This window comes from Glycine max, chromosome 12 (assembly GCF_000004515.6).
Source record: "Glycine max cultivar Williams 82 chromosome 12, Glycine_max_v4.0, whole genome shotgun sequence".
In the NCBI taxonomy this organism is placed as follows: Eukaryota; Viridiplantae; Streptophyta; class Magnoliopsida; order Fabales; family Fabaceae; genus Glycine; species Glycine max.
Window position 1 is genome coordinate 14,791,824 of NC_038248.2, and position 21,122 is coordinate 14,812,945.

A 21,122-nucleotide genomic window follows, 5' to 3' on the forward strand; every position below is an offset into this window, starting at 1 on the left:
CAAGGTTTTTTTATGATTCCTTGTAGCTTTTTCCTAGGCTTTGTGAAGATCAATTAATTTTCTTCAATTAACTTGTCATAATAAAAATTGAAGAAACAAGGTACTGATCCATATGCAGCAAAAGAAGCTAACTCATAAGAAACTTTGTTCCTTCTCCTAAGTAAGATTCGTTTGTTGTCTATCGTTTAGTACCTTGATCTCTTCTAATTCTTTTATGCCAAGTTTATTCTCTTTTTTAGCAACTTGATCCACCTTCAAAAGCCAAGAAATATTTGTTCTGATGAATCAATCATTTGTCATTGTATCAACTTCATCTTCATGCTATAAATTTTAGTGGTAAGCAAAGCTAGACAAAGACTACCATTATGATAATATATGAATCCTTAGCATTATTATTGATACGTATATGTATGACTCTAATTTCATAACTGAGTCCTGAGCATTGTTATTGATACCTTTAGTATATTAACTATAGAAGTGTTATGCAAGAGATGAAAAATAGTAAAAAGAAATACATGTAAGAAATCAATTGCTTGCATTGGATCATCATTTGGAGGATTGGAGAGGAAGAAAACCTATCTGCAGTACAAGTTACTTTTTGAAATTTTAATTTTATGTTGTATGTCATTTTAAAAGTTATGTTTGGTTTCATTTTAATCTTTGTATGTATTGCTTGTGCATGTGAAGACTTTCTTGAATTATTTATTAATAATAGTAAAATTATTTTTTTGGTCCCGAGGGCATGTGGTTTTTGGATTTTCTTTAAGGGATTAAAAATCTGTCTCTATTCTGAACTTTTGTTTAATTTATAATTTTATTGATTTTAACTTTTAATTTGTAATTTATGTGTATATATAAGAACCTAAAACTAACAGCTTAAAAATAAATAAAAAAAAGATAAATAATTGTAGTAATAAAATACGGGATGATAAATACAAAATAGAATGCCAAATTTCTTTTCTAACAAAGCTATCTTTTACATTATTTTTTATTCTAACTGATGTAAAACATTCTACTTCAGTTAATAATAAAACCAATAGAGTAAGCAGAACTTTTAATATCGATTATGTGTGACTTGACTCATGTAGAATGTTTCACTTTCTACGTTTCTAAAGGAATTGATGCTAATTAAATGTGTGGATTCTAAGTTGATTTTGAACTAACTTTGAATATACATGCATTTAATATTATATTTATCTGCATTTCAGAATCGATGTTAAGTGTGTGTGGTTCTTCTATATATTTAAAAAACATAAGTAAATCCTTGAAAATTAACATTTTTAAATTTCTATTAAGTATTGATTACATAATATTTTGTTGTCATAATCCTTAAATTTTTTCTCCAATTTGTGTATTTTTTATTTTCTTTTACAAAACTTTTTTTGAATTAAAAGCTAGGTTAAATTGTTTACTTAATCTCTACAGTTGTTCTCAATTTAAGCTTTTGTAGTTCTTAAATAGTTTTAATTCTTATACAGTATTTTGTGACAACTTATCACAGCGAAAATAAATAGCTTAAAACTTTTTTAAAAAAAAGCTTTGATGTTCTAATAGAGACCAAAATTTGATAACTTTTATACATATATAAAGACTAAAATTTAAGATTTTCTGTTATAAAATCTAAAAATTACAATATTCACTTTTCCTTAAAATAGTAGTTGTAACAACCAAATGAATATATTGTTTTTAACATTAAAATAATTCCCAATCTCTAAAACTCCTTTTATCTTTAAAAAAAAAAACTATGTATACACACTATGTTCTCTATAATGTCACACGTCACACGCCTTTTTATTTAGTGCATCAAATCAAATAGCTGTCTTACATTAAGTCACTAACTATTAACTTTGGATTTCTATTCCACGTGTACCATGATTGACCTAAGTCAACTAGTCATCTTACTATTGTTTCTTATGGACAATATTCTTTTCTAATCCAATTGATGTCTTTATAGGCTCCAATCCAATTGATTAATTTATTGGATATAGATGGCCTCATGATCCCTTTTTGGACCATCTAGAATGTGTTGCTGTTCTGTTGGTAAACATCTTAGCCGATGTTGTCTTTCATTAATTAAGACCTTCAATTCATTCCATAGTGTCTTTTTACCATCCAAATAACAAGACGAAACATTTATCAAAATGACATCCCTACTTCCTTCCCCTCCCATACCTCCATTCCCCCCTTCCAACCATTTAAATTCTTGACACGTTAATTTTTAACCTAATTCAGTCTGATCCATTTAATTAATTACAGGAAGCTTAACCTAACTGATTTTGACTGTATATATAATGTTGTATACTCTTGATAATGGAGTGGGCATAAACAAAGTAATAGCTTAAACAAACCTATAGCCATAATGTTATAACTTCATAATGGAGTTTGGCAAATGGCATATAGATAATTAAGTGATAGCTTTTCGGTAACAATCACTATATTTTAATTAAATAATTCGACGTGGGACTACAGACCTATGTAGGCCAGTCAACGAATAGTTAAAGTAGCTTTTCTATAGACTATAGTTATCTATGTTTCTGAAATGCGGAAAGCTTTGTGCGTGCATTTCATGGAAATTTTTATACATGGAAAGGGAAATCACATAATTGTCTACGTCTCCACTTTGCCTAGCTAAAGCCACAACTTAATACAATCACTGCCTCACTTTGTTTTCCCCCACGATTCCATCCTTTAAGAATTAGTCATGACTGAAATTAGGAATATGCTATAATAAAAGGATTTTTGAAAATGTTCATTTCAAAATGGAGTAGAAATAGGAGAGATATAGAAAGAAAAGAGAAAATCTAGAGAGACAAAGTGATAAGTATAATCAATAATGTGATAGGAAAGAAAGATATAGATAACAAATTGAAGTAAGAAATAAAAGAGAGTGGATGAAGGATTATAATTTTTATGTTTAATTAATCATTTTTATAAGCAGTTTTAAGTTTAATTAATCAATTTTTTTTATAACCAATTGATTATTCTTTTAGGTTTTAGTCCTTCATATCAATTGTCAAGTAAATTTGTTAATGCCACAAAATTAAAATTGACATGTAAAATCGTTCTAAAATTTTGATAATTTGTTAAACCATCAGAAGTTTTTTGGCGGTTGAAATGTTCCTTCAATTTAATTAGGGTTGACTGAGCCTTTGGGTTGATCTAGACTCCTACCCACCCCTAACCAGATAACAAAACTTATATGTATTTTTCGATCTTTGCATAAATTTTAAGTAAACTGAGGTTATATTTGATAAGGTATTTCAGTTATCTTTTAACTTTTTTTATTAGTTGAAAGATTTCTTTTATTATTCAATAAATAAGTTTATTAGTAACTTTTTTAATAGTTTGTAGTATTTTTTTAAAATGTTACTTGAAGTTAATCAATTTTTTAGGTCAGATAGATACCTTGGTATCAAATTCTACGCGAGCATTGAAAATAATGCAGTTAGATTAGATGATAATGCGAGTAAAACAAAATGTGTTAGTTCTAGCATTGTATCAACAATGAATATTATGCGTCGCATGATTGATGAAAGTTATTTGCAAAAGCGTGGTTAACTATGTTGTTTTGTGGTTTCTTTGTTTGAAACTGAAGTAAGACGTGAATTATTTGTACACATGGAGGATGATGATTTCAGGAAAGCTTGCTTGATGTATATGCGTGCCTAACAGAAATGAATGATCACCTTTTCATATTTTAATTTTTTTATGTTTATTATAACCTTAATGGACATGTTTTTTTTTTCTTTTATTTTTATTATTTGATTGTCTATGAAATTTGCTTTATGTTTTTTCTTATTGCAGGATTGTATTGGATGTATTGATGACACTCACATAAATGCTTGTATTCCCGAGGAAGATCAATTGTGTTATAGGGGGAGAAACCCTACCTTCAATGAGGCCACTTGTGACTTTGATATGTGCTTTACGTTTTTATCAGTTGGAGAGGAAGGATCGGCACATGAAACACGTATCTTTGTTCACACAATTAACACTCCAGCATTGAACTTTCCAAAGCCTCCACAAGGTATTGTTATCTATATTTTTTTTTGTTACAAAAATGTTTTATATAAAACAATCATATATGCAATATTTTTCCCTTCTTGATAGGCAGATACTATTTGGTAGGATAAAAGATATCCTGATACACAAGGATATTTAGTACCTTATCCTAAGACAAGGTATCATCAATCCCAATTTGAGCAAGAACTCACAACTAATGCTCAAGAAGCTTTTAATCATACACATGCATCTCTTTGAAGTCATACTGAAAGGTGATTTAGAGTGTTGAAAAAAAAGATGGAAGACACTTAGTAGAATGCCAAAATTTAGTGTTCAAAACCAAATTCATGTTATAATTGCTACATTTGCATTGCATAATTAATTATATCCTAAATAATTCAAAAGATGACATCATGTTTACTATGTTGAAGCAACATCCAGATTACATACCTGGTGAAGAACATGTACCGTCATTAGTAGTGACAAAGACAACGAAAATATGGAGGATACATCTAATGAGATGAAAGAAGTGTGCACCAATATTGCTAGTTTTATACGAAATAATAGATCATAAGTTTACTCTACTATTATTTTTTGAATAAATTTATATAAGGTAATTTATTTAACTATTACACGAATTAACATAATAAAAGTATATTGTCTACTTAAGTGTATTATTGTTTTTATATTATTTTAAATTTTATTTAAAATATTTTAAGAAATAGTATAAGATGAATAGAAATATTTAATATGAAAAAAATGTAACATAATATAATAAAATATAAATGTCTATTTTTGTTATTTTATATTTTTAACTACTTTAACAATTAGTTTCATGGAGCACTTTAATTTAATAAGGTAGTCTTTCAGCTTTTAGCTACTAATTAGCTTTTCAATTTCTTGCTAGCTTTTCAACTAGTTTTGTCAAACATAGTCTAAATCTATTTCAATATTACAAAAGGTATAGTTATAAAATTGTGGCTTCTTAGTGTAACATAAATATATCCTACAAATAGTCATCATCTCCGTCAATTACTACTAGGCGTATGCATTAATTGGTATGAAATTATTCCAAACATGATTACAAAACTCGCAAGTTACTCGGATGAGTTTACAAATCCACTTGTACGGGGTAACTAAGCAAATTGGGATTTTAGTAAACTCATGCAGTTGACTAGGTGCAAATTGTTAACAATATACTTTTGTAACTACATAATATTTTATTTTTCAGTTTATAAAATAGGATTTAGTAAATAAGTTGGTTTCTTATATTCCAGGAGCAAGTCAGTTTTAATGTATTAGCCTAGTCAATAAGTGGTTCCTATCTTTAAGGAACAAGTTAGTTTTAATAATCTATTTTGATGAAATCTTGTTATCTAATTAGTTTATCTTTTACTATTTATTGTACTTCTACGGAGAACAATTTGATTCATAATAAAATCATTCTATTTCTTCCACATACGTATTGTCTCTCTTCTCCCTTTGTTTATTATAATTTTCTACCACAAAACTTACAATTGGTATCAGAGCCTTTTTCTTAGAGGGACCTGTGAGTGAACCAGTACAACCCACCCAAAAAAAGCCTATAAATTTTGCTTCAATTCATCAAATAGATGGATTCTGAAACTCCTTACATAGCACTAGCACCGCCTGTGTTTGATGGTGATAATTATCACATCTGGGCAGCAAGAATGGAGGCTCATCTGGAGGCAAATGATCTTTGGGAAGTTGTTGAGGAAGACTATGAAGTTTTTCCTTTACCAGCCAATCCAACTATGGCTCAAATTAAAAATCAAAAGGAAAGGAAAGCTAGAAAGTCAAAGGCGAAGGCTACCTTGTTTGCTGCTGTATCGCAGGATATTTTCACCATAATCATGACAATCAAATCAGCATTTGAAGTCTGAAATTTTCTCAAGGATGAATATGAAGGAGATGAAAGGATCAAGGGAATACAAGCCATGAATCTGATTAGAGAATTTGAGATGCAAAAAATAAAGGAGTCTGAAACAATCAAGTAGTATGCAAACAAACTTCTTAGTGTAACACCCTCTACCCTCACAAATAACGAATAAAAGGAAATAAAATCATGCGGATTTTTTTTTTTAAAACACATTGACTTTAAATTGATTTCAAAAGATAAAGGGTTCGCATTCACTTAATGAAAACATAGTAGAAATTGTTCGAATAAAAACAACAAAGTTATCCCGACTCAAAACAAGGTCGTTCTTGCTGAATAAAATAAAAAAAAACTAAAATAGTAAACATAACACAATTATATCATTTACGGAAAATATAGCATGCGAAGTAAAATCCTATGCCTTAATGTCACACTTATCAGAGCATGTCTCTAACACAGACTAAGTCTCTCCGGCTCTATCATGGAACTCATTATATGATGACTCACCTGAAACAAAATGATAATCAGCCTAAACACAAACACACACCAGGAATGAGTTATCACATTCATATATAATAAAATATTAGAGCATGTAAAACATATAATACTTACAGCTGAATTTATATAATTAACATCACTTCACAAAATCACATACATTATGCACATCCATTCAAGTTCATCCACTCCCGAAAATAACATCAAACCCCAATTGTTAACCCAATGAAAGTCAAACACATGCATTATGCAACAAATACTTTAGACTCAAGCCTACATGCAATGTGGTACCATTTTTCAGTGAAAAACCTCGTCGGACGCCTAGGAGTGCATGACAAGACATGCCTCACAATGGGTAAGTCAGGTCACTCTCACTAAGTGAAATCATAAGAAGACTAGTCAGGGTCACGCTGTTTTACGAGAATGCTCCAACCATGTGGGATCGGCACAGGCTTAAAGGAGCACTCAAATTGGATGAACCCCAAGGCCTACACTCTGAAGAGTCTTTGAATACACTAAGATATCATCTATGAAGACCACTACAAAACTATCTAGGTAGGGGTGAAAGATCTTATTCATATAATCCATGAACACACCAGGGGTGTTGGTCACACCAAAAGGCATAACCAAGTACTCATAATGACCGTAACGGGTCCTAAAGGCAGTCTTCAGAACATCTTCAGGCTTCACTCTAATCTGGTGGTAACCTGACCTAAGATCTATCTTACTGAACACACAAGCCCCTACTAATTGGTCCATCAGGTCATCTATCCTAGGCAAAAGGTACCTATTCTTAATCGTTACCTTATTCAACTGACGATAATATACACATAGCCTCATAGTCCTATCCTTCTTCTTAACTAACAACACCGGTGCTCCCCAGGGTGACACACTAGGCCTCACAAATTGTTTCTCTAAGAGTTCCTCTAACTGTTTCTTAAGCTCACTCAACTCTACAAGGGACATCTTATAAGGTGCTATGGATATGGGTCCAGTACCGGGCACTAGGTCTATAGAGAACTCGACCTCTCTCTCAGGTGGTAATCCTGACACCTCCTCAAACACCTCTGGAAACTCTCTCACCAATGGTTTTGGTCTCAACATTTGTACTAGCTAAGATCATGTATACCTCTGCATCCTCCCTTAAAGATGCCTCAACTTAGTTAGCAGACAAAAACATATCGCCTTCACTCACACCAGACTCAAGAAAAACAACAGATTTCTCAAAAGAATTTAATAAGACATGATTGGAAGATAACCAATCCATACCAAGAATAACATCAATCTGACTCAAAGGTAAAACAACTAAGTCAATCAGAAATTGTCTATTAGAAATTAAGACAGGGCATTGCAAGCACACATCAGAAGTTAAAATAGACCCACTAGCAAGTGTATTCACAATCAAGTCAAATTTCAAGAAGACACAGGCAAGACAAGTTTTTCAACACAGACATGAGAAATAAATGAATGGGTCGCACCTGAATCATACAATACAACCAAGGGAACTTGACTTATGAAACACATACCTTGAATGAGATCATCAGACTGTGCGGCATTGGCACCACTAAGAGCAAACACTCTCCCTGTGGTCTTTGGTCGTCTGTTCTGGTTATTCAGACTTCCACTCATTTTCTCCCTCCTCGGACGTGGGCAACTGGTACCTCGGCAGTTGAAATAAGTCACGTCACTATCTGGGCACTCACGAGCAAAATGACCCATCCTACCACACTTAGCACACCGGGTTGGCGTAGCAGGTGTAGCAGGAGTACCACCACCACCTCTACCAACAGGCTGAGACACTTTGTTAACTGGTTGAACTCCCACAAGCTAGGTGATGTCCTCCACTGGTCCTTTGTCCCCCAGAATGGTTACCATATTTCCCAAGAGGGGCAGAATATGGCTTAGCACGACTGTGAGTCACAAGCTTCTTCTCTTTCCCATGACTAGCATTGGCATTCCTGTAAAAAGCAGCCTTCTCACACTGATCTTCATCAAAGGTTCTACACATGTTGGTCAACTGTGCAAAGTTATGAATACTGTGATAGTTTACCATCATCTTTACTTCTGGTCGAAGGCCATTGACAAATTTCACACATTTGAACCTCTCCCCAGCTTCCCCCTGATAATGAGGAAAATACCTTACAAGGTTCTCAAACATCACTGCATACTCTTCCACCGTCATACTCCCTTGTTTTAGCTCAAGGAACTCCATCTCCTTCCTATTCTTCACATCTTCTGGAAAATACTTCTCCAGAAAAGTTTGTCTGAAGGTACCCCATGGGACAACAACACCACCTACTCCCTCCAAACGTGGGCGAGTGTTCTCCCACCAATACTCCGCCTCATCTGCTAGCATGTGAGTAGCAAACAACACCTTCTGATGGTCCTGACATTCCATCACCCGGAAGATCTTCTCAATCTCCCTCAGCCAAGTCTTAGCACCTTCAGGATCATAACCCCCTTTGAAGGTAGGTGGGTTGTTCCTCTAAAAGCGATCTAAACCATGATACATAGTTGCTCCTCCACCGCCTCCCTGATTGGCCATAACTTGCACCAAGTTGTTCAAGGCCTCGGTAAGGAGTCGTTCTCGCTCATTTCTCCCAGCCAATACTTCCTATGTCACACAAGCAACAAAACTTTGAAAAGAGAAAAAAAATATATACCAACACAAAGAGTACACTTCTAATCAAACAAAACAAACACAACGCATTAGAGTACACAAGGAAACACAGAAAGCTCACAACACACATGGCTGAAAGGTTCGACCTGCTCTGATACCACTAAATGTGACACCCTTTACCCTCACAAATAACAAATAAAAGGAAATAAAATCATGCAGAATTTTTTTTAAAACACATTGACTTTAAATTGATTTCAAAAGATAAAGGGTTCCCATTCACTTAATGAAAACATAGTAGAAATTGTTTGAATAAAAACAACAAAGTTATCCCGACTCAAAACAAGGCCTTCCATGTTGAATAAAATAAAATAAAAAAAAAACTAAAATAGTAAACATAACACAATTATATCATTTACAGAAATTATAACATGCGAAGTAAAATTCTATGCCCCAATGTCACACTTATCAGAGCATGTCTCTAACACAGACTAAGTTTCTCCGACTCTATCATGGAACTCATTATATGATGACTCACCTGAAACAAAATGGCAATCAGCCCAAACACAAACACACATCGGGAATGAGTTATCACATTCATATATAATAAAATATTAGAGCATGTAAAACATATAATACTTAAAGCTGAATTTATATAATTAACATCACTTCACAAAATCACACACATTATGCACATCCATTCAAGTTCATCCATTCCAGAAAATAACATCAAACCCCAATGTTTAACCCAATGAAAGTCAAACATATGGGTTATGCAATAAATACTCTAGACTCAAGCCTACATGCAATGTGGTACTATTTTTCAGTGAAAAATCTCGTCGGGCGCCTAGGAGTACATGATAGAACATGCCTCACAATGGGTAAGTCAGGTCACTCTTACTAAGTGAAATCATAGGGAGACCAGTCAAGGTCACACTGTTTTGCGAGAACTCTCCAACCATGTGGGATCGGCACAGACTTAAAGGAGCACTCAAACCGGATGACCCCCAAGGCCTACACTCTGAAGAGTCCGTCAGGGCCTCTCCCTCCTGATTTAGGTCCAACCCAAAAAAAAAACATTTGAACACACAAACTCTACCTATGAATTATGTAATGCACACAACTACTCAATTGTTTTCAAAATCTCAATTGTATATATATTTTTTAAAAAAAAAATATATATTTTAACTCAGTGCGCTTGAAGTGATTAAACTCGTCGGGTTCCCACAATGGATCCCATCACAACTCATCGCGCATTAACTCGTCGCCCTTAAAGGGTCCTACAGTTGTGTGATTACATAATTCATGGCTCACAACTCAAAATATACAACATCTCAAGAGTAATGTAATTCACAATCCATTACATATCAAATGATTATCACTTACACATCATCTCAATCACATTTTCATAGTAAAATAATTTATCGCATCTCATACATCCTACACATATTATTCAATAGTAACATTTACTTTATACAATAAAAATATAAATATAAATTAAACCGAAATATATTAATTCAATAAAATGAAAAAAAAAACTTCTACAACAATTAATCTATAAAGTCACAACAATAATCACTATGAAACAATAATGTCTATAACTTTATTTTTTATTTATTTATTTATTATTATTATTATTATTATTACACATCAAAGTGAAAGTGCATACTTGGAATACTCTAAGACAAAAATAAATAGAGTACCAAACCATTTTTTTATGCTTCCAAATGTTTCTTAATGCTCAAATATATTAATTCAACAAAATAAAAAAAAATATTATTAAGCAATAATTTTACAACAATATTTAATTTATTATTATACAGATATAACATATATAACTGAAAAGAAATAAACTGATAATTTCACAACACTATTTAATTTATTTTTGAAAAGCAATAACCAACAGTTTAACAACAATATTTAATTTATAATATTAAACATATCAGTTTATGCAAAAAACTTGCTTTATTATTAATTGTATTTGCTAAACAAATATTTGAATCACGTAACTAAAAAGAAAAGAATTTGTACCTGCCGTTTCCAAAATAAAAGCAAAAGACGTGGTTATAAAATCTGTTATATAAAATTAATGCCCACTTTATTAGGTACCAACAAAATGAAATCAATTAAATCCATTAATTAGTACATTCAAAAGCTTTTATTTAAAAAAAAAACATCTCAATTAAGGTGGGCGTCAATCTTCTCATTTTTTTTTTCTTTTCAAAAAAAAAAAAATTAAAATCAAACCACAACAGAGGAATTGCTTAACCCCATTCCCTCACCAAAAAAAATGATCAAGCTTCAATTCTTACAATAAAATTTTGTGTGCAACTCAAAATATTACCTTACAATAATCAAATAACTAAAATTAAAATTAAATAAAAAGAAACAAAACACACCAGTGTTTTATCCATCCTTGGTGATATAATAATAATAACTAATAATAATAGTAACTATACACGTTAATATTTAGTAATATATGTATCTACTAAAAAAAGTCTGATTTCATTAGGTGATTAGATATAATTCAAAATCAGTCATATACGCATCCGGGCAAACGTGGATAAGCAATTCATATAATGTGCCTACATATATGATCACTATTATGTAATTTGAATTGAAATCAAAACATTGAAACAAGAAAATAATTCACATGAAATCAAAACTTTCAATATATGTAAATAAATCAAATTTGTAAAAAGTGAAATTCAATCACAGTGACAAGCATAAATTTGGGGAAAACAGCTAAGAAACAACCCAAAATACCCAAAAATTGATCCTCTAGGGATCCCTATACATATTCATTCTAATCCTCATGTGTGAATAACCCATCCCTTACCTCGACGTAGTCGCTCAAACGTTCTCCGTTACCAATTGTGACGTCTCTGGTGCTCTCTAGACCTCGTCCTCCGATTACTCTGTTAAGGTTCTTGTGTGTCAGAAGAAGAAAAAGGAACATAAGTGTTTTGTAAAAGCTTCTCTAGGTTAACATTTGGTTTATATAGTGGAAATTTATGATCTAATTATTTGTAAAAGCTTCTCTAGGTTAACATTTGCTTTACCAGCCAAGCACCATCATGCTTAATCCAGTAGAAAGAAATATGTCAAGAAGAACCAGCCAACAAGCAGTGAAAATAGTGCAAACAACCAAAACAAAGGTAAGGGTAAAAAGAAAAATTATCCACCTTGTCAGCATTGCAGAAAATTGGGTCACCCACCATACAAATGTTGGAGACGACCAGGCACAAAGTGCAGCAAGTGCAATCAGCTTGGACACGAAGCTATAATTTGTAAAAAGTAAATTTCAACAGTAAGAAGCCGATGCCCAAGTTGTTGAGCAGGAGGAAGAAGATTATATTTTTACTGCAACATGTTATTCGAGGAGGAGTAGTTCTGAATGTTGGTTGATTGATAGTGGTTGTACGAACCACATGACATATGATAAGACTTTATTCAAGGATTTGAAGCCAACTAATGTTTCAAAGGTCAGAATTGGGAATGGTGGCTATATTTCTACAAAAGGAAAAGGAACCGTTGCAATTTCAACGTGTTCAAGTACCAAATTAATATCAGATGTTATTTATGTACCTGATATTGACCAAAGCTTGCTAAGTGTAAGTCAGTTGATTAAAAAGGGATTTAAAGTGTCCTTTGAACATCAACACTGCCTTATCTATGACATTGCTAGCCGGGAAGTTCTAAGGGTTAAAATGAGAGGTAAAAGCTTATCATTTGATCCAACAGAGGAGGAGCATACAACCTATTTCACTCAAGTCACACCCACGAAACTCTGACACAAGAGACTTGGTCATTGCCATCTTGAAAGAATGTTAAACATGAAAAAAAGGGACATGTCAAAAGGACCTCAAAGAACACCATTACTACAAGTATTTGTGAAATTCAAGAAAATGATGGAAACTCAAAGTGGCTACAAGATTCAATGTCTAAGATATGATAATGGGAAAGAGTAAACATCAGCAAAATTTAATCAATTTTGTGAAGAAGCTGGAATTGAACATCAACTCACAGCCCCCTACACTCTAGAGCAAAATAGGGTTAGTGAAAGAAGAAACGGATCGATGATGGAGATGGCTAGATGCATGTTGCATGAGAAGAAGTTGTCTAAAACATTTTGGGTGGAGCCAGCAAACACAACAGTTTTCTGCAAAATCATCTTCCAACCAAAGTCTTGAAGTATAAAACTCCATTTGAGGCCTGGTATGGCTATAAGCCTTCATCAAATTTTCTTAAAGTGTTAATCTGTCAAAGGAAATATGCAAAAGAAATTTTGAAGAAGTTTCAAATGGAGGAATGCAAACCTGCTAGCATACCAATGAATCAAAAGGAGAAGTTCAACCAGGAAGATGATGCTGATAAAATTGATGAATGATATTATAGGAGCTTGATTGGATGTCTAATGTATCTCACTACAACAAGGCCATACATTCCATTTGCTCAGAAGAACAAACCTAGAATTTTTGTTGACAACTAAGCCGCCATTGCTATTGCAAACAATCCAGTGTGTCATGGGAAGACTAAAAATTTCAACATGAAGCTCTATTTTTTGAGAGAGATGCAGCTAAGTGGAGAAGTGAACTTAATTTACTGCAAGTTTAAAGATCAACTGGCTAACATGTTTACAAAGTCACTGTCTATCAACAAATTTGAACTTTTACGGCAAAGAATTGGAGTTTACAGTTCTAGAAGTAAAGAGGAGTGTTAAAGTTATACTTTTGTAACTGCATAATATTTTATTTTTCAGTTTATAAAATAGGATTTAGTAAATAAGTTGGTTTCCTATATTTTAGGAGCAAGTCAATTTTAATGGATTAGTCTAGTCAATAGGTGGTTTCTATCTCTAAGGAGCAAGTTAGTTTTAATATTTTGTTTTGATGAAATCTTGTTATCTGATTTGTCTATCTTTTGTTATTATTGTATTGCTGCTGAGAACAATTTGATTTAGAATAAAATCATTTTATTTTTTTCACATACGTATTGTCTCTCTTCTTCCCTTTGTTTATTATAATTTTCTGCCACAATACTTCCACAAATTTACCCAAATTTTTTTAAACAAACGGCACCTGGGTGGGTTACCTTTGGGTCACATAAATTAGAAACCATTGCAAGTTTCAAACCTTTCGATGTTGAAGGTAAGCTTCATGAGTTCGTTCCATTCATTCTCCTTCTTGTTGTCTTGCTTGTACCTGCTGATGGTTGTTATGTGTTGTCTCTCCTCAAATGCCATTTTAACAGCAATTTAGCATTCTGTTTTTTACTAATTTCGGCATTCTTTTGTTTGGTTGGATTTGATTAAGGTCCCCAGATGTTGAATTGGAATTGGCATATAATTTATAGGTATTTTATTATTATTATTATTATTATTATTATTTTATATGAACTAAACTCATACAAATTTACAAGTCTTACCGAACTTACATAAATTCTCAAGTTTGAATACCTTCTTTCCAACTTAACTAGTTGCCTCCAGTTCCAGCTTTAGCTATGTAGTTGCACCCTTAGATACTCAAAGGGAGAGATTTGTCGTGCCTAATGGTCCTAAAGATTGCCTATCATGGACAATCCATGTGATATTTACCAGATAAAAAAAAAAAATCATTTCCACCGGTTAAAACCTAAAAGTGTTTTCCGATATGAGATCATTTATTGTATGATTTATCCAATGTTATAAGGATTGTGCATGTCAAAACCTATACAATTGTGTGTTGTTACTAATAAGGTTTTGCATGACTATGGCAGAAACATTTGACACTGTTAATCATAGGGGCAGTGATTACATCGACAAAAAATATCCACAGCAGAGAATGGAATTGCTCCCACAACCCATGATATATGGATCATTTCCCCTGTTTTTAATTATTGTGATGTGCATGAAATTCGATCGCTCAGATTTTTCTGCAAGCTATAGTTTTTTTGACGTGCTTTTCTTTCTAATTTTTAGTGATTTTGGGTTTTGTTCGAGTTTGGACACGTTAGTTTTCAAAATAGTCAGGGTACAAGGGAGTTAGAACAAATTTTACAAATATAATTAAATTTCACTTGGAAAAACATAAATCATGTAGAACTTTTACAAGGATGGAAGTACACTTACACTTCTAAGGTATGAGGAAGCAATGCGCTATGTAGGACTATGCACATAGCAGGGAAAGCAATGTAGGACTATGTGCATGATAAAACTAATTATTTTGACTGTCCACATAGCAGTGTAAGTGTATTAACAAGTGAAATATTTTTAATTTAACACAGAAAATTTACATGCATTAACAAGTGAAAAATAAAGAAAATGTTAAAGAGTATGACATAGCAGAGTATTTTAATCAATCAAGCAGTTGGGTATGAGGAATCCAGGGCAATGCCGCATAGTCCTTCTTGGGCATCCATGGCAGCAAATACTGCTCGTACGTAAAAGAATAAAGATAAAATTGAAGGAAAAGAGAAAGCAATGTAAAGCTCATATACTAGGTAGATGTAATAATGTATGAAGTAATTTAGTGTATGAAAAATGAAAAAGATTACATGCAGCGATGACAATGCAAAAGAAAGTAAATTTGAAACACAAATTATGATTACAAGGCTTAATTTCTAAGCAGTTGGGTACGAGGCATCCATCCCTAATAAATATGAAACCAGTACCTTTTTATTCCTTCTCTCATGTGACATTTGTTAACTACATAATACTTTATGTGTGTAAACATGAGCAACCATGAACTCTCTAGCTAAAGGATTTACCAAATTAAGATGATTCAAAGTTCGTTTTGATAATGACAAAGCCGGTGACTGGTGCACTCTCTGTTACAGAGTCGAAACCAAAGCCAAAGGATTGAAGTTATTAGAAGACATTTGAAGAAATTAGTCTAGGATCGCAGGTAACTTTTTAAACTCCCTACTCATCTATTATAGTACTTGATCCAATATCTACGACCTTAAATTTGAATCAAGGTGTCTAATGAAGTGTTTAAAAAACCACACCAAAACTAAAATAGGCTTAGGATCACAAAACAAGCCAGTTGGAGCATGAAGAGTTTTGAGACTTGAGTCTGCAAATAAGGGACTTGAGTCCAATGCATGAAGCCAAAATCAAGTCTGGCTGTGAAAACCCGGTATTAATGAATGGAATTAGTAGACTCAAGTCCCACAAGCTGGGATGCTTAAAGGCACATGTTAGACAAAATATTATTTATTAAGATAAATTAAAACATGTATTATTATATAACATAATTGTTTAAAACTTATAATTTTTAAAAAATATAATATCGGACCAGGTTTGGATGGCATAAAGTATAACATGAATCCCTTCTGAAAATACACTCGACCTATTTTATTACATTGAAACCCATCAAAAGTCCTTTTGAATCAGGTCGAGTCAGTAGAATGAGAAAAATGGTAAACACCTTAGCTAAGATTTTTATTACGAGTATAAAAGGGATATAAAAATAAGGGACATAGCTTGCATTTTTCAAAGCAACAACTTACCTATCTGTAATTTTATTTGATGAAAGAATTTGAAAAAGTATCTTAAAAATTCTGTGCAGCTAAAACTTATTTTTAACTTTAAGAATTAACCATATATATTGTTATTTCTGAAAAAAATGCAATATTTTTTAGTGAAACTGTACTTGGGTCCATACACAAGTTCATGGTTTTGAGTGTCATTGGAAAAAAAAAAGTTAAAATATATTTTTCATTTTCATAAAAATGAAAATATTCAAAATCTGTTCCTATAAAATTTTTAATAGTATTTTTATTTTCACAAAATTAAAATCTATTACTTGTTTGCTCAGTTTGCTCAGTCCTAAGTTCACATATATCCAAACCGACGATTTTTAATTTAAATTTCAGAAAATAATTTCCAAAGATGAAAAGTCCGCACAAAATTAAAAGAAACTGTCACAAATTTATAAATCCATCTTCCCTAATTCTTCAGCTTCTTCTAACACAAGTGCTCTGCCTTAGTCTGGTTTCATCATGTCTTGGTATCCAACTTGCTTTTGCCAGCATAATTGGTCAGGTCTTCCCTCTTCGAGGATTATTTACATAATTGTGGCCTCGTGGAGCAGCTTGACTAAGAAGGAGGCGTCCATCTTATAATGGCTCCCAGACAATATGAAAACTCAATAATCAGTAACCCACATAAAATATTGAAACGAAATAATACAAATAATGAAATTAAACATTTGTAGATTAACAAAAAAAAAAAAGCTATCAAAACTTGAAGCACTCATTATTGATTCCTGCTAAATCAGAAACATTAATTTTACTCTATTTCAAAGATTTAATAATTTCTTGTATGGATGCTAGGTACATGCTTTGAGAGGTACTGATATCCAAAGGGACACCCGTGTTGTTTCCAGATTCATTGATAAGAGAAGCACACATAGAAAAACCATGTCTAAGACAACCTTCTTCAATTAAGCCATAAAAAAATATCTGTGGTCACTTGTATGTCAATTGGTTCTTCTTGTGCAGTCACCACCAGCATTCAACAACCTCCACACCGTAAATGCAGCAGCATTGACACATAGGTTTAAATCAACCAAGTCTAACTCCAGACCATATATAAAGTAATATATTTCAACTTTGCGAAAAAGAAAGAACAACTCAAAATTATGCAAGGATTAAAAAAGAAAAGAAAGAACAACTCATTTATACTAGGTAGATGTAATAATGTATGAAGTAATTTAGTGTATAAAAAATTAAAAATATTACAAGCAGCGATGACAATGCAAAAGAAAGTAAACTTGAAACACAAATTATGATTACAAGGCTTAAATTCTAAGCAGTTGGGTACGAGGCATCCATGGCAATCCCACATAGGCCTTCTTGGGCATCTGTGCCTCGTTGCATTCTTATGTAACCTTCTTCACCCCATTGTGTGCCCCATGAATTCTTCACAATCCAATATTGAGTGCCATCATCAGTGCTACCATAACCAACTGCAGTAACGCCATGGTCTAGTTGAGTCCCACATTGTCCTGTGAAAACCCCACTTGAGTAGAACTGGAAAGCGGATCCTCCGGCATCAATGGTAACTGACACGGGTTGGTTTGCAACAGCTTTCTGCAGTGCATCCTCACTGTTAGCAGGTACTGTTTCATATCCCTTTATTTGAGCTGCAGGAGAAGCCTCTTTGTTTGCGTCACAAGTTCCGTCAACTGCTGTGTAGGGGTAGTTTGCCTCACTGCTGATTCCACCGTTTTTTATAATGAACTCAAACCCACCTTCCATGTAACCTCCATCACAACCATGATCCACGCTGTCGCAATCCACTAACTCTTGCTCCGAAAGGGACATTAACATACTTGTAGTTATTTGGTAGATACCTTCTGTTGCCGCAACCGTTGAAAATGCCCAGCAGCTACCTGTTAATTTACAAATTAACCAATATTAATTAATGCCATCATAACAGTGATATATAGAAAAGAAAATAGTATCACTTTCATTTATGGTTGATTTTCTGTATTAACCGAGGGAGTCTAGCTCAGTTGGTTGAGCAGGACACCTGAGTTGTTGTAAACTCCCTGTTATCTGCCTTCGATTCTTACTGATAAAAGAAATTCTGTTACTTAATTACCACATTGGCCTTGGTCCTTGACTGCTGTGACAGCTCCATTTTCCCTCCAATCCACTGCATTCGGAACACCAGTGACGTTTTCATACTTGAATGGTGTTTGTGAATGTGATCCCTTGTGTTTGTATCCATTATGGGAAGCCACAAATTCCTCATTTGTTTGGTCAGCAAGGTGATTGATGCTAAGCTTGTAAGGTCTGTTCCCGGCAGCATTGAAGGATTCAATGAATTCAACATTGTCCTTGAATATCAGTAAACGTTTTTGCTTCTCAGCAGCATCCTTATATACTTTTCCATATTTTTTCATCCACTGCTCATGTCTTTCGGACATGGATGCCTCATGGAGGTTGCGGGACATTACTTGGGAAGTGCAGATTGAGAGAAGGAGCACAAGAGCTAAAATGTGCTGCTTTTTGCCAATGGAAGCCATGTCTTTTCTTCACAATGTGTAACTCTTTATTAATTTTTTGTATATTGAGTTTTGTGTTTGGAATTAATGTGGTAATATGTATGCTCTGAATGCAATGTTTCGAATGGTATTTATAGGAGTGAGCAATTTTTTAACCAGAATCAGAATGAAGTTGTTTTCTAATGCATGGCCCTTGTTAATTACTTGTTATGTATATAAGTTGCTTTGTAGAATTTAGATCTCTACTCTGCTAGAAAACAAAATAGGGACTAACCAAGGGTAATTGGGATTTTGTTCCCAAATATTAGATATTTAATGGTCAAATATTGACGATTGACCATCTATTTAGAAAAATTAACTATTAGTAAGATGAGTGAAATAAAACCAGAGAATAAGAAAAGGAATATATAGCAGACGTTACAAAATTTGGCAATTAATTTAAGAAGTACTTTTCAGAGAGAGAGAGAGAGCTGTCCCTGCCTCTGCGTCTCTGCGTTGATGCCTCATGCTGTACTATTATACTACCCGTCAAAGCTGTCTTCTATTATTCTATTAGTAATGTGTTGCATTTGAGCAATCTTGCAAACAAATTTTTTTAACTCTTTCATTTTTAATTAGATGCAACATATTGTATCATTAAACTATTATTAATGTGCTGTATTTTGAGGCTACATATTGTCGTTCATTAGAGAGTCTCATGTTTCGATTATATGCGCGAGGGAAATGTTAGAATATCTCATTCTCAAATAAGAAAAATTTGACAATATCTCATTAAGAAAGATTAGCAAGTAAAAAAAAAACTGAGACTAAAAACAGTAATTCTAAAACTTTGTGATTAAAAACGTGATAATCCGATCCAAGTAATTATTAATATATGTTAAGGACTATAAAATAATATTTAAAAAGTAACTTATTTATGTGAACAGCAGCTATTTAGCGGAACCATGGTGGCTCAGGCCTCAGGTCATATCAAGTTCCTTGTAAAATTCGCCCTCAGAATAATACAATTTGTGGCATCGGAATAAGAAGTTAATCCATTGTTCAACACAAAACCGTAGCCAGTCTTTTTTTTTTTCTTTTCTTTTTATTTTAATTATACATAAGGCTTATTAGATTATTGCGGAGATTCTTTTGTAGTTTTATATATATTTCCTTTTTGTTATTTAGGCTTATTCGACTAATTGGATTTTGGAACTTTACCTTGCCCGTCTTTTGACTTTTAAGAGATCCAACTTATATAACAAAGCAATTTACCATAACAGGGGACATCCGTCAGAATACAGTTTCATTCTGACTAAGATTAAAATAATTCCCCTTAAAGGGACAATAATCCTATATATACTAATCGAAACATTGCCTTAGGAGCATACCAATTTACACATCTAGCTCCAAACACTAAACTCAATAGAGTTTCTCTAGCAACAATTAATCAGTACGTAGTGTCATCAATTGCTAACAAAGAGATGATTTCCATTGGCAAAAACCTGAAAGTTTTAGCTCTACTTCTCCTTCTCTCAATTTGCACTTCCCAAGTAAAGTCCCGCAAACTCCATGATGCATCCATGTACGAAAGACATGAGCAGTGGATGGAAAAATATGCAAAAACGTTTCCTGATATTCGAAAACAATGTTGAATTCATTGAATCCTTCAATGCTGCAGGCAACAAACCTTACAAGCTTAGCATCAATCACCTAGCTGACCAAACTAATGAGGAATACAAAGGTTCACATTGGCAAGGGTTGAGAATAACAACACAAACACCATTCAAGTATGAAAACGTTACTGATATTCCTTGGGCAGTGGATTGGAGGCAGAAAGGTGATGTTACTTCAATCAAGGAGTACCATCATCAGTGCTACCATGACCAATAACAGTAACACCATGGTCTAGTTGACTCCCACATTGTCCAGTGCAAAAACCCCACTTGAGAAGAATTGGAAAGAAGATCCGCCGGCATCAATGGTAATCGACACTGGTTGGTTTGCAACAGTAACACCAACTGTCTGGTTGATTGATATATGTGTCTGTGTATGTGTATTTAAAGCTTCCAAATATATGTTAGAATATCTGATTCCCATAAGAATTATTTGATTATCATCCTATATAGATTGTTAA

The 21,122-nt window shown here is 33.2% G+C and overlaps 2 protein-coding genes across 2 annotated transcripts; both read right to left on the reverse strand.

Annotated features, from left to right (window-relative positions):
- Positions 1–8,198: 8,198 nt before the first annotated feature.
- On the reverse strand, positions 8,199–8,792 carry LOC102665396 (uncharacterized). Its single transcript, XM_006593056.2, has one exon. The coding sequence runs from the start codon at positions 8,790–8,792 to the stop codon at positions 8,199–8,201; it is 594 nt and encodes a 197-aa protein (XP_006593119.2).
- An 8,377-nt stretch (positions 8,793–17,169) lies between these two features.
- LOC100817340 (ervatamin-B) lies at positions 17,170–19,027 on the reverse strand. Its single transcript, XM_003539965.3, has 2 exons — positions 18,601–19,027; positions 17,170–18,388 (listed from the first exon to the last, which is right to left on the reverse strand). The coding sequence occupies exons 1-2, from the start codon at positions 19,025–19,027 to the stop codon at positions 17,802–17,804; spliced, it is 1,014 nt and encodes a 337-aa protein (XP_003540013.1). The 3' UTR covers positions 17,170–17,801.
- Between the last annotated feature and the right edge of the window lie 2,095 nt (positions 19,028–21,122).